At 29.7% G+C, this 12,769-nt stretch overlaps 2 protein-coding genes across 2 annotated transcripts; both read right to left on the bottom strand.

Moving 5' to 3' along the window:
• Nucleotides 1-511: 511 nt before the first annotated feature.
• On the bottom strand, nucleotides 512-1,567 carry LOC145955955 (uncharacterized). Its single transcript, XM_083071506.1, has one exon. It carries the CDS (start codon nucleotides 1,565-1,567, stop codon nucleotides 512-514), a length of 1,056 nt encoding a protein of 351 aa, XP_082927632.1.
• Nucleotides 1,568-11,838: 10,271 nt separating this feature from the next.
• On the bottom strand, nucleotides 11,839-12,489 carry LOC109790348 (RING-H2 finger protein ATL5). The gene has a single exon (XM_020349480.3). It carries the CDS (start codon nucleotides 12,487-12,489, stop codon nucleotides 11,839-11,841), a length of 651 nt encoding a protein of 216 aa, XP_020205069.2.
• Nucleotides 12,490-12,769: the final 280 nt, after the last annotated feature.

Genomic DNA, 12,769 nt, shown 5'->3' with positions numbered 1-12,769 from the left:
TAAAGCAATCATTTTCCATTTCCTCACAAGTCTGATTAACTGCACAATCAAAATTATTTGATGCAACACTAGCATTATCACTTTCAAGCGCATTTCTTTGCATTCTTTAAAGTTAGAATAAGATTGAATAAAAAGATTAAAGAGAAAGGAAGAGGTAAAAGGTGAAAGATGAGTGAATGTTTTTTTGAGATTAAGGAGAAAGGAAAGGGTAAGAGATGAAAGAAGAATAAATGCATTTTATTTAATATTTAAAAGGAAATACATGAGCCATTATTCAAATAAATAAATCTTAAAGCCTTGGGCAGAGCAATAAGACTGACATTACAAGAAAATTACTTCAAATTTGAATTAAAAACCAACAGGCATCTTGACAATCTCCTAATTGTTAAGTTCCACGTTCAGTGGACAAGCGTGAACCAGACTAGCATGTTCATTCTCGCAAGAGTCTTGCTCAACAATAGCTATTGAGTTTGGAAACTCAAACCCATCACACCAAAAGCTTTCTCACAGATCACTGAGAAGGACCCCATCTACTCTCCTCAATAGAATTAACTGTCGGCCCTCCATGACCTGGTAGAGGGTTATTCCCAATGTTAGGATTGTCCTCTTTAAAGTTTAACCACCCAGCCTTAGTCAAACTTTGTACCTTGGTTTTTAGTGCCCTGCAATTTTCAATGGAGTGACCAATAGCTCCCGCATGATAATCACATTTGGCATTAACGTCGTATCCCCTAGGATATGGTGGTTCTATGGGCTTCATCGGGCAACGTACTACTAGTGAATTTTGTAGTAGGAGAGGGAACAACTCAGTATAGGACATAGGGATAGGGTCAAACTCAATTGGTTTCCGATCTTGGGTATTTTGTGACCTCACATGGTTAGAATTTTGGTTCCATGGCTGGGTAGATTGAGGTGGTCGTGCGGTAGGTATTGTGGGTGAAGCTTGCAGAGCTTGATGGATAGGTTGTTGAGGATGTGATGAGACGGCAGTGATATTTGGGTAGACCATGTGAGGGGTATAAAAATAAGGAGGTTGGTTGTTAGGTGACCTAGGGGAGTTGAATGTCACTGCATTTGTATCTCCTTCTTTTTTCTTTCCTGCACCATTTGAAAATTTTCTTAAACCAGCTATTTCAACAGAGTTAACCGCAATCTTCCCACTCCTCATGCCATTCTCAATCCTTTCCCCGATGATGACTATATCAGAGAAATTTGATAAAATATTCCCAATCATTTTATCATAGAACGGTGCTTGTAAAGTATCAATGAACAGGACTACTGCTTCTCTATCAGACAAAGGAGGTTCCACTTGTGCTGCCACTTCTCTCCATCTCTGAGCATATTCCTTAAACGTTTCACCATCTTTTTTAGACATGTTACGTAGTTCAAACCTATCTGGAACCATGTCAAGATTATACTTATATTGTTTAAGGAAAGCATCAGCTAAATCCTTCCAGGAGCGGATATAGGCCCGTTCAAGATGCATATACCAATTTAAAGCTGCCCCAGTTAAAGAATCCTGAAAACAATGAATAAGCAACTTATCATTGCGAGCATACGCTGCCATCTTTCTGCAGTACATGGTCATGTGATTCTTTGGACAACTTGTTCCTTTCTATTTATCAAATTCAGGAACTTTGAACTTTGGGGGGAACTCTATGTCTGGAACCAAACAAAGATCGACAGCTTCACCAATATCATAGCTACCTCCTTCCACAACCTTTAGCCTCTCTTCTAGCATTTGTAACTTTTCGCTAGACTGAACATGCTCAATTCCTGAGGTTGGTTGATATCCCCTAGAAGTTTGGTGAGGATTCCCTTGGTTGGTGAAATTAGAATTTTGGGCTTGGTAGGGAACTTGATGTTTGTAAGAGGTGGCATTCATGGGTGGAACCTCATGTTGGGTTGGTGGCATTTGTTTAGGCGGCTGGTTCACCAATGGTTGGTGCTTATCCGGAGGATCCATGATTGTTGGAGGTGTGTAGTTGGGCGGAAGGCCATATTGTGGCCATTGGACCTCTGGAGGGTCAACATGTTGGTCGGGATTGTTAAGATGTAGAGTTAATGGTTGTGCTGGGGCTGGGGTAAAGCCAGGTGGATACGCAGGAGAGGTTGATGATTCTCCTCTAGCTACTGGAGGGGTCCCTTCCATGTTTTTCACTTGTATAGATTGCAACATCTCTATAATTTGGGCCATTTGTTCCTTCAGTTGATTGATATCATTTCTCATTTCTTCGTTGCGTTCCTCCATCTCATCCATGATCTTGGCCTGAGAGCGTGTTCTATAACGATGCCGAGGAAACACTTTGTTTTTTTGCTTTATTGCTTTCAAAATATAAAGTAAATTTTTATGAGTATAAAAGAAAAAAGAAGACACAAATTATTATTATTATTATTATTATTTATTTATTTTTTTTTTGAAAATATTGGTTTTGTATTCAAATTAAAGAGTGATTCCCCATATCTTAACGCTAGAGGCAAAATCTCTTAGGTTATACAACGGTTGACACTTATTTCAAGGGAGCATTCACTCCTCAATGGATAAGGTCATCTTACTAGCAATGCAGCAGTACGAACCATATTTTCAAACAAGGATCAATCATTTCAAGATCAAAATGTGATTAACAATCACTCAAGGGAGAATTCTCTCCTCAATAAATGATGTCTAAAACAAGTTATCAAGTCAAATGTGTTATTATTTTAGCACATTTATCCTAATACTCTTGCTTAACACTGATGCATTGCTCGTATGATTTTGAATCCCCTCCATATTGAATACTATCAATTATTTTAAGGTTTAAAAGAAAAGAAAAAAATGAGATGAAGACTTAATTAAAATGTGATTTACTATGCCCCTAATATGCATGTATGCATGACTTTTTATCATCTATCCTTTATTTATAAAAAAATTTATTTTAGGCAAGAAAAACAACCTAAAAAATTGATATTGGATATAAATTTATGATGCATGAATGTATAACATATTTTTTTTGTTAGTATGAACATATATCAAAAGAGGGATAGAGAGTACTGCGATGTGACCTATTACGGTAAACCTAGGGAAGGAAAAATTCTAAGGTTAACACCCTACTTTGGAAGGTCGTTAAGTCCACCTATTAGTGCATGGTTTTGTGGGTGGATCTAAAAACTTCTCAAGAATTATTGGTCCCCAGGTTGCCCTTATCATATAAATAAGGACCTAGCGCATGAACCAATCACAAGTAGGGAACATACCCTCTCAATATGATTAACCCATGCTACTAGTAACAACCTGAGTAGTGACTCAACAACGGTCAAGTGAGCATCAAGCCCCTCAATAACAGTCATCAAGCCACTTTCTCTTCTATGGTCGCACAGGCTCGGGTATAGAGCCCAAAGTGTATGAGGTACAAGTGTTAGTGGGAGTAGAGATGCAAATAAAATAAATAAAACTATAATTTAAACTTAAATTCAAACAACACATGCGTAGCAAACAAAAATAACAAAACAAATAAATAAATAAAAAATAAAATAAAAGGAAAGGGAAAAAAAATTAATATTTATAAATTCATAATTTTGCGCAATTAATTTAATAAGGCCTGACTCTCAAACGTCCCCAGCGGAGTCGCCATCTGTCGTAACCGGGATCACGACGGGATGACGCTAACATTTTTATATTCAATGGAGCCGCCACCAATATTTTATTTTAAGGGAAAAACATTGGAAAACCCTTTAAAGGATAATCTTTAAAATTAAAGTTGGGTTCGGGAGTCGATTACGTGTAGGGAAGGTATTAGCACCCTACAACGCCTGTAAAACAGTACCTTTAATTAATTGCGCAACATTATTTAAATTTATAAATATTTAATTTATTCCTCAAAAAAAACGTATGTGAGATATATTTTCTTTAATCTGAGATGCCTCCTTTTTTATTTTTATTAGAAAATTATAGGGATTTGGGTTAGCAAATGGCTAATTAATAAACCCTTCCAATAACATGAAAGATAGAATTGTTATTCAATCCATGTTATTGACTTTTATTTGTTGATACTAAATTATGCTTAAAGTGTAGGACAATGAATAAGTATTATATTAACTTTTATGATTTACATGATATTAAAGGGTAGAAGTTCTACTCAATTAATATCATTAACCATAAAAATAAATGTACATAAGAAAAATTATGTTTATATTTTTATTTAAAAAAATAAATTTTGCACAAGGATCCAAGTTAGCAAATGGCTAATCAATAAATCCCTTCAATAACGATAAAAATAGAAATGCTATTTAATTAACGTTATTGGTTGCAACAGATCTTTACTCTTTAGAAAGAAATTTCATATATGAGAGTTTAAGCTAGCAAATGACTAGTCATTAAACCCCAGGACCTAATAATGTTAAAGATAAAAATGTTATTCAATTAACATTATTATTGGTCGTATATTAAATATTTTTTTTAAATAATAATCTTAAAGGCAACAAATCGTATTCACTATATACAAACAATAAGCAAAAATAAATAAACAAACAAACAAAAATAAAATAATAATAATAATAAATAAATAAATAAAAGAAAAAAAAGAAGTTAAGAAAAGAACGATACCAAATGAATTGAATCTTCGAATATGATGATCAAGAAGGTGCTTTTTGGCTACCTTTCACACTACAGAGGTGTCTCACAGATCTTAAGAAATACAAAAGAGAGGGGGAAGAGAGAGAAAAAAAATTTCGAGCTCTGAAGAATACTGGACGAAATTTTTCGGCCCCCTTGAAATGAACCCCAGCGGTCTATTTATAGACTTCGGGAAGGGGTCCAGAACGGCCCGTTCCAAAATCGGAACGGCCGTTCTGGACATGGCCGTTGTGTGAAAAATTCGTATACTGGAACGGCCCGTTCTGAAATCAGAACGGCCCGTTCCAGTATTGAGAATAACACCCAATTTTTTTAGACCAGAACAGCCTTGGAACGCCCCGTTCCAGATGCAGGAATGGCCCGTTCCGTTTTAGGAACGGCCGTTCCAATATTGGAACGACCCGTTCCAATTTCGGAACAGCCCGTTCCAAATTAGGGTTTTTGGCCTTTTTGGAGCCTTAGAACGGCCCGTTCTGGACCTTAGAACGGCCCGTTCTGGACCTTGGAACGGCCCGTTCCGGGCCCAAAAAATACTTAATTTGTGCTTTTGGGCCCTCTAAAGTCCTGTCTTCTTGTCGGCATGTTTCGGGAGCTCCTTCCCTTCATAGTAGATGTCTATTTCATCACTTTTGTGAGTCCGGATAAAATTGATTATTCACAGTTGCAAACCTATCATGACCTAGTTTGCATTCAACGAAATAACAATAAGGAGCCCATGAAGCTCTCGTGCCCGATGTGTGGCTAACCACACGCCCGACACATGAGTCACAAAGAGCAACTTGTGCTCTTTGTTGCTCCCACGCCTAACAATGCCCAAGTGGCAGCTCGACATGATAACAATTTGTGAAAATCCTACAAAAGTGTGAAAATTGCACAAGTTAAAAACATGTGACCTAAATTCAACTTAAATGTCTTCTAAATGAAATCTAATTTAAGCTAACTTTGTCTTATTAAGTATTCCTTCTAATTTCCTACTATAATGGCCTAAATACAATGAGCAACCAAATACAAACAATAGGAAATAATAAAAGAAACAAAATGAGCTTAATATTATGTACCAAAAGTCCAAAGACCCATAAAGCCCAAAAAAATAGGCCCATGAAGCCTATGGTCCAAACTCCTATGCTAAGTGGTTCAGAATACAAGACCAAAATATATGAAACCTATATTATTACAAAAATGTAAATCACATGTAGAAATCAATTTGGACCCACCAAGCCCAATGGGCCCATTGGGCTTTGAACTAGCCCAAATCTTCTTGTCTAGTCCATTTCTCTTGGATTATTCAATTTGTCACCTTTTACCCTCCTAGACATATTCCATCAATAGGGATAAGCTAGCAAAATTAATTAGTAAGTTACTTAACCCATCCTTTATAATCATAACCTTTTTTTTTTCTTCTAATTAATATACGTTTATATCTTTCAATTTTATTTCAAACGGGATGTAGGTTGAATATATAATTTAATTTTTAGATGTATAAAGGATTCTTAATTTCTCCTTCAAAAAACATTATTACTTTGGTTTATGTTAATTATCATCCATCGATTTTAACTCCCTAATACAAAGGTAGAAATATGTACTACACAAGTGTTGAACCCAACTCCTTTTACTATGTTGGAGACAGATGAACCATTCAACGGACGTCTTTTAATAAAAAAATAAATGTGACAAACGTTATTTTTATACTACACTATTAATAAATAAAAAAATTACATATTTAATAACATACAGCTTCATCCAATTTAATTAATGACTCATTAACTCAGTGTCTTGAGTATGATCATATTTGATTATGATAATACTGGTTTGTAATGGTGTGGTCAACATGAAGAGGAAAAAACTCTCAAGTTTTTGTCTGCATATACCAAAATTGTTGAAGAATTAATAGATTTGATACAAATTTCATCGTGGAAATGGAATAAAGCTTTGGGATGATTTTCTTACACACTCTTAAATTGGATTCATTATCCAAGATCCTGTATAGATATATATTGATGGTTAATACAACAGTGGTTGAGGTGAGTTATGGAACATGTTTTTTGTCTGATAGAAGCATGGTTAATGAATGCATATGGATAAGGATTCGGATATAGTTCCAGAATACCCATTTATATTTGTTTCTGATTTTGGATGACAAACATAGAGCAATTTCGTTTTCTGGTGACGAAATTTTATTGTGTGTGGCTACTGGCTAGTTTGTTAATCAAAAGTAATGTTTTGTTTTATCACTCATGGTGTTTAGGTTCTGAAGTGCTTATACTGTGTTTTGGGTAGCTGCAGGTGTTGCATTTTAAGAGCCAAAAGGGTGGGATGACACTCCTGTAATTCATGATTGTACAATGCTCAACAAAATCACATCCAAGGATAAAATTAGGCAAAGAAGAAAAACTTTGAATATATAAATCTAATTTTATAAAACTAATGTCTAATTTTGACTTATGTAAAAGTTTACTCTAATCTAAGAATTTATTTTAAAAAAATTATATTAATCGTGTTAAATAGATTAACAAACTTAATTTTAAATATGTCAATGAATTTATTTTTAAATAAATTAATTTTATTTTAATTTACATAATCAAAAAGTTATTTACTCCGGTACTATTAAAATTCAATTCTTTTTTGTTACAAGAGATAAAAGAAACTGAACTAAAATAAAATAAAGAGAACAGGAAAACTAAAGCGAGAAAACGTTATTCATATTGCACGTGAATGAAGAATTTTAAAAAATAAATTCACATATACTAAGGGAAAATATTAATTTTAAAAGAATTAAAAAATAAAAAAGCTAATGTAAAAGACAATAAATTTTCAAAGAACTAAACATATTTTTTACCGTTAAACCTAACTTTTATTTATTAAATAGATAGAGTCAATTCAAACTAGACTAAATAGACTTTTATTTATTTATGATCTGAAATATTCTTATTTCTAAACATACTTTGTGTTTAAGTTAAGTGTTTCTATTATTAATAGAAAAAATATTGATAAAAAAGAATGTAAATTAATTGATTTATTTTACTCAATAACTTAAGTTTTACATTAAATTTTAATAATTTAACAGTATTAAATTAAAAAAATTTAATATATAAATTAAGTTTGTAAAGTTTTAAAAATTTAAAAATTATTTAATAAGCTCTTTTGTTAATTTAAATTAATGGATGATCATAAAAATATTTTTATACCTTGATTTGAATTAATAAAATAGAATATCAAATAATTTTCAAATTTTTTAAAACTTTATAAACTTAATTTATATATTAAGAATTTTTAATTCAACAGTTGAATCATTAAAATTTGATGTAGAACATAAATTATTGAACAATTCTTAATATAGTTACTTCAACCAATAACTTAGTGTATGTTAAATTTCAATAATCTAATCATTAAATTAAAAATTCTTAATATATAGATCAAGTTTACAAATTTTTAAAAAATTTGAAAATCATATAATACTTCATTATATAGATTCAAATTCAATTAATGTATAAAATCATTTTATGATTATCCGTTAATTGAAATTAATAAAATGAAATATCAAATAATTTTTAAAAAGAATTTTTAATTCAATAGTTGAATCATTGAAATTTGATGTAAAACATAAATTATTGAACAATTCTTAATATAGTTACTTCAACTAATAACTTATAGTGTATGTTAAATTTCAATAATCTAATCATTAAATTAAAAATTCTTAATATATAGATCAAGTTTACAAATTTTTAGAAAATTTGAAAATCATATAATACTTCACTATATAGATTCAAATTCAATTAATGTATAAAATCATTTTATGATTATCCGTTAATTGAAATTAATAAAATAAAATATCAAATAATTTTTAAAAATTTGTATACTTGATTTATATATTAAGAATTTTTAATTTAATGATTGAATCATTAAAATTCAGTATAATAATTAATAAAAATTGTATTAATGTGATTCGAACGTTCATCATATATATATATATATATATATATATATATATATATATATATATATATATATATATAATGATTATTATTCTTTTTTAATGTTTATTATTCCTCTCTAGTTTTGCGAAATAAAACCTACGGCTTAATTTGCTCTTAAGTAAACATTACAAAAAAAAAATTTAAAAATAAAATAAAATAAAATTTGGAATAAAATTTTGTTAGGAAATATGTGCAGTCTCCAAGCTGGCGGACTCAAAATCTTTAAAAGAGTCATACCAGATGTATCAGCTACATAAAGCAACCAATCTATGTACAAATCAACCTTTAAATTGAAGAGAAAAATTGAAAGATTTGTCAAATGATTTTGACCTTACAATGATGCTTTTTTTATTTAAGAGAAAATCTTTCTTAAAGTACATTCTAAGAAAAATGATATATGTATATAAGTTGAGAAATTTTTGACAAAGAAAAAAGAAATGCATCCACATGGATCATACTGATGTAATATTTACTCATTATGAAGATCATCCTCGGATCATTATAATAAATAACCCTTTTTCATTTATGATAACAACAAACCCAAATTCAACTGTGGGCCAGATTTTTCTTGTATAAAATAATAAAATGCTATTAATACCTACCTCCTAAATGTAAAATACTGTCAAGAACAAAGTTCAATCGTGGTATAAATTATGACTAGTTAATATTTGTGGATAAATTAGATCTAATTTGACATTATTTAGATAGTATTAAAATATATTTTAATAATTATTTTTAGATACATGACTATGTGTCAACTACATAAATTGTTACTTTTATTTTCTGTATAAGGATGTATAATTGTGTTATTATTTCTATGCCTCCTGTTATGCTAAGAAAATTATTATTAGAACTATGAAAGAAGATAAAAAAAGATTATATAAAAATTAAGATAAAAAATTAATATTTTTTCATTGATAATATATATACATTTCAAATCTTGTACTATATAGGTTTATAAAGAATAATAATTATACAAGTGATATCATCTTAATTTAGAGAAATAGAAATAAAATAATATTAAAAGATAAAATATACCTTAATATTTAAGATCATCCTATGAAATTTTTAAATCATTTTTTTTAGAGTCTAGAGTCTACCTAACAGATTGACAGTGATAAATTAGAGGAATCAACTAAACATATAAGAAAGAGGAAAAAAAAAAAAAAAAAAAAAAAAAGAGAGAGAGATAACAACATTGGAGGGGACTCAATGTTGGTATGGGATATGCACCCATATCCGGTGAAGTTAATTTCAGTGAAAATTTGTGAGAATATATTTTTTTTTAAAAAATCAGTTATTTATTGTCATCGTCTTGGTTAAAAATATAACTCTCAAGTTAAGTTTTGTATTAAATTAAGCATAGAAAGAATAGATTATGTACATAAGAAAAGATTGCGTATCTGTTAACATTTCTAAATAATGGTTGAGTTTTTTAAAAGTGAAATGAATTTAGTTTGCTATTGAGATATGTAAATATAAATATTTGTCTAAAAAAATTAAATATTTTTTTTAAATGTAAAGATTGTGAAATAACCATTGTTATTTTGCCAAACTTTAACGGGATATAATTATGAAGTTTAAAACATCCAGAACTGATTGGGAATCTGATAAGATAATATCAGTTTCATAAATTTAATATTTATATCTCGGAAGTATGAAACTTAATTACATTTTAATGTCATGTTGAAGAAACTGATGAACATGATTTTTTACTTTAAAAGAATCTTCATGATTTTGTTAATTCAAATTGTATCATTAACTATTAGGTAATATATAATTCAAATGAATTATCAAGAATAAATTTGTTATAAACAATCTTGCTTGTATAATTATATGGTTGAGATTAATTTCATAATATAAAATCTATCATGCGAAAACTTTCAGTTAATGCCACAAATATGAATTATAAATAACATCTAAATTGTAAAAATTGAAAAGCAAAAATACTTCCTTAAAAAAATACTATATAGAACTTTTAAATGATTATCTGACTATTATTTTTTTGATTTTAGTCATCTATATATAAAATGTGACAATGAATTGTATATACAAATACTTTTAAATTATATTATATCATAATCAAAGTATAAATTAAGTTATAAAAAAAGAAGAAGAATTTATCAAAAGAAGAAGAACTTATAAAATTCATTAACAAAAAAATTTTAAACACCTTTCCTCACACCATATCTTTGATCAAAGAAATCTCTCACCACACATGTGCACACACTTGCATACACACTAACACACAAATATATTAAAATCATGATATATGTCTAAAATAGTCACCATTCATGTGTATGAATAAATATATGTGTAAAAAAAAATTATTAAAAAAAATTGAACCACTACACATTATAGTATAGGTAAAATATATAATAATAATAATAATAATAATAATAATTTATTAGTAACACAAAAAAAAATTATTAACAACACATAAAATTATAAAGTAATTTAATTAAATTATTTTTAATGAATGAAAATAAATATTAAAAAAATTAAATGAGTAGAAATGAATAAATATAATTGTTCTGTGTGGAAATTAATATTTATATTGAATATGAAGAAACGAAAATAAATAGCAAAAGAAATAGTCATTCCCTGTATATTTGGCTTTGACAAATTTTGAAGATAAGCCTTTTTATAAATTCCACATAAGTATTCATAAAAGTTATATATTGAAAATTTTATAAAATTAAATTTAAATTATTTTTTGAAGTAGTCATAACATATTTTTATAAATTTTTCAAATACTTTTATGAGTAATTATAGCATAAGATAATTTCAAATTAGTTATTAATTTCAATTTGTTTTAAACATGATTTAAGTATAAATTAAATGCAAAAAAAAATTGTAATTTCTATTCCCAAAAACAGTTGAAGTAAGACTACTCTTTCAACATTTTTTTCCTTTTTTTAATCGTATTGAGTTTGCGACAAATAATTGTGAGGCTTAAAAATATCAACATTGTTAGAATATTTAGTCTGTAATGATGTCTAATAACCATATTTTTTATTTAAAAAAAATTAATTAAAAAAATTACTCTATCAAATTTGAAATAATATTACTTGATTTAACCCTGAAAAAAAAATACAAATAGAGAGAAACACAAAGCACAAGAAAAGAAAAAAACAGGAAAACTGTCTAGTAAACAATCCCAACACCCCATACCCAAATCATATCTACAATCATTTAAACTAAGATATACATATCCAAATGCAAGGAGAAAATTAGCAAATTAATAACAGCTTAATTTAGTTCGTTTTGTATATCATCGATGGTAGACTCATCACAGCTCTGAGTTCTTCTCCCTGATCTTTCTCTGTTACTAAGCATCCTATGAAATGATCCTATTCTCAAACCTGAACAACCCACTTTCGCCAATTCAATAACATCATCACCACCCTCAACCAGTGGTGCTGTGGGTTGGACTTGGTGCAATCTTGGTTCGACCACAGTGCGACAAATTGGGCATGTGGTGTTAGAGCTGAACCATTTATCAACACATTCAACATGAAAGATGTGCTTACAATTTGGTAACACCCTAGTAATTGCATCTTCCACAATGGTGCCTAAGCAAACGGAACACTCTACAAGTTCACCTTGCTTGAATTGGTCGGTTTGTTTATACAAGAGCTTAGGCAGAGAGACTATGATTGAAGCATCAAGGCCAGAGTTGCATGGCTCCACAGAACTCACATCAATTGGTGCTATTTGAGTGCTGATCTGATAAACGAGGTCGTTTTGGCGTCTCCTTTGTTGGCGTCTAATGAAATACTTTACACTAAAATGGAAGATGATGATTAATAAGATCATACCAAATAGAGAGAAGGCTGCTGCTAGCATCACCTTAAGGCCTATACCAAGTGGCCTCTCACCATGTTTGTCATCAGACCCCATGTTTGATTGATTTCAAGATGTGGAGATGGTTTTGTTTTGGTTAATTTACAAATATATTGCTAGGTTTGAAATAAAAATTAGTGGTTGGTTTGGTGGGTGGAATTGTGGAAACACGAAAATAGAACTATTTATCTTAATTATATCTCCATCAATATTATTGACTTTAGCGAACATGACAAATGATTTTCTTGGGTACGCGTACTTGCATAGTTATTGATCTATGGGGACAATTATAGACTTCTTACTACATACAATAGTCTTAATTGCAATGAAGAATTTT

The sequence above is a fragment of the Cajanus cajan genome, chromosome 1, assembly GCF_000230855.2.
Source record: "Cajanus cajan strain Asha chromosome 1, NIPB_CcT2T_4, whole genome shotgun sequence".
Classification (NCBI taxonomy): Eukaryota; Viridiplantae; Streptophyta; class Magnoliopsida; order Fabales; family Fabaceae; genus Cajanus; species Cajanus cajan.
The sequence above is the reverse complement of the archived record's forward strand: the minus strand, read 5'-3'. Positions and strand labels throughout refer to the sequence as shown.

Excerpts from the sequence above, each read along its gene's own strand:
- LOC109790348 (XM_020349480.3), bottom strand. The coding sequence starts at position 12,489 with ATGGGGTCTGATGACAAACATGGTGAGAGGCCACTTGGTATAGGCCTT.
- LOC145955955 (XM_083071506.1), bottom strand. The coding sequence starts at position 1,567 with ATGGCAGCGTATGCTCGCAATGATAAGTTGCTTATTCATTGTTTTCAG.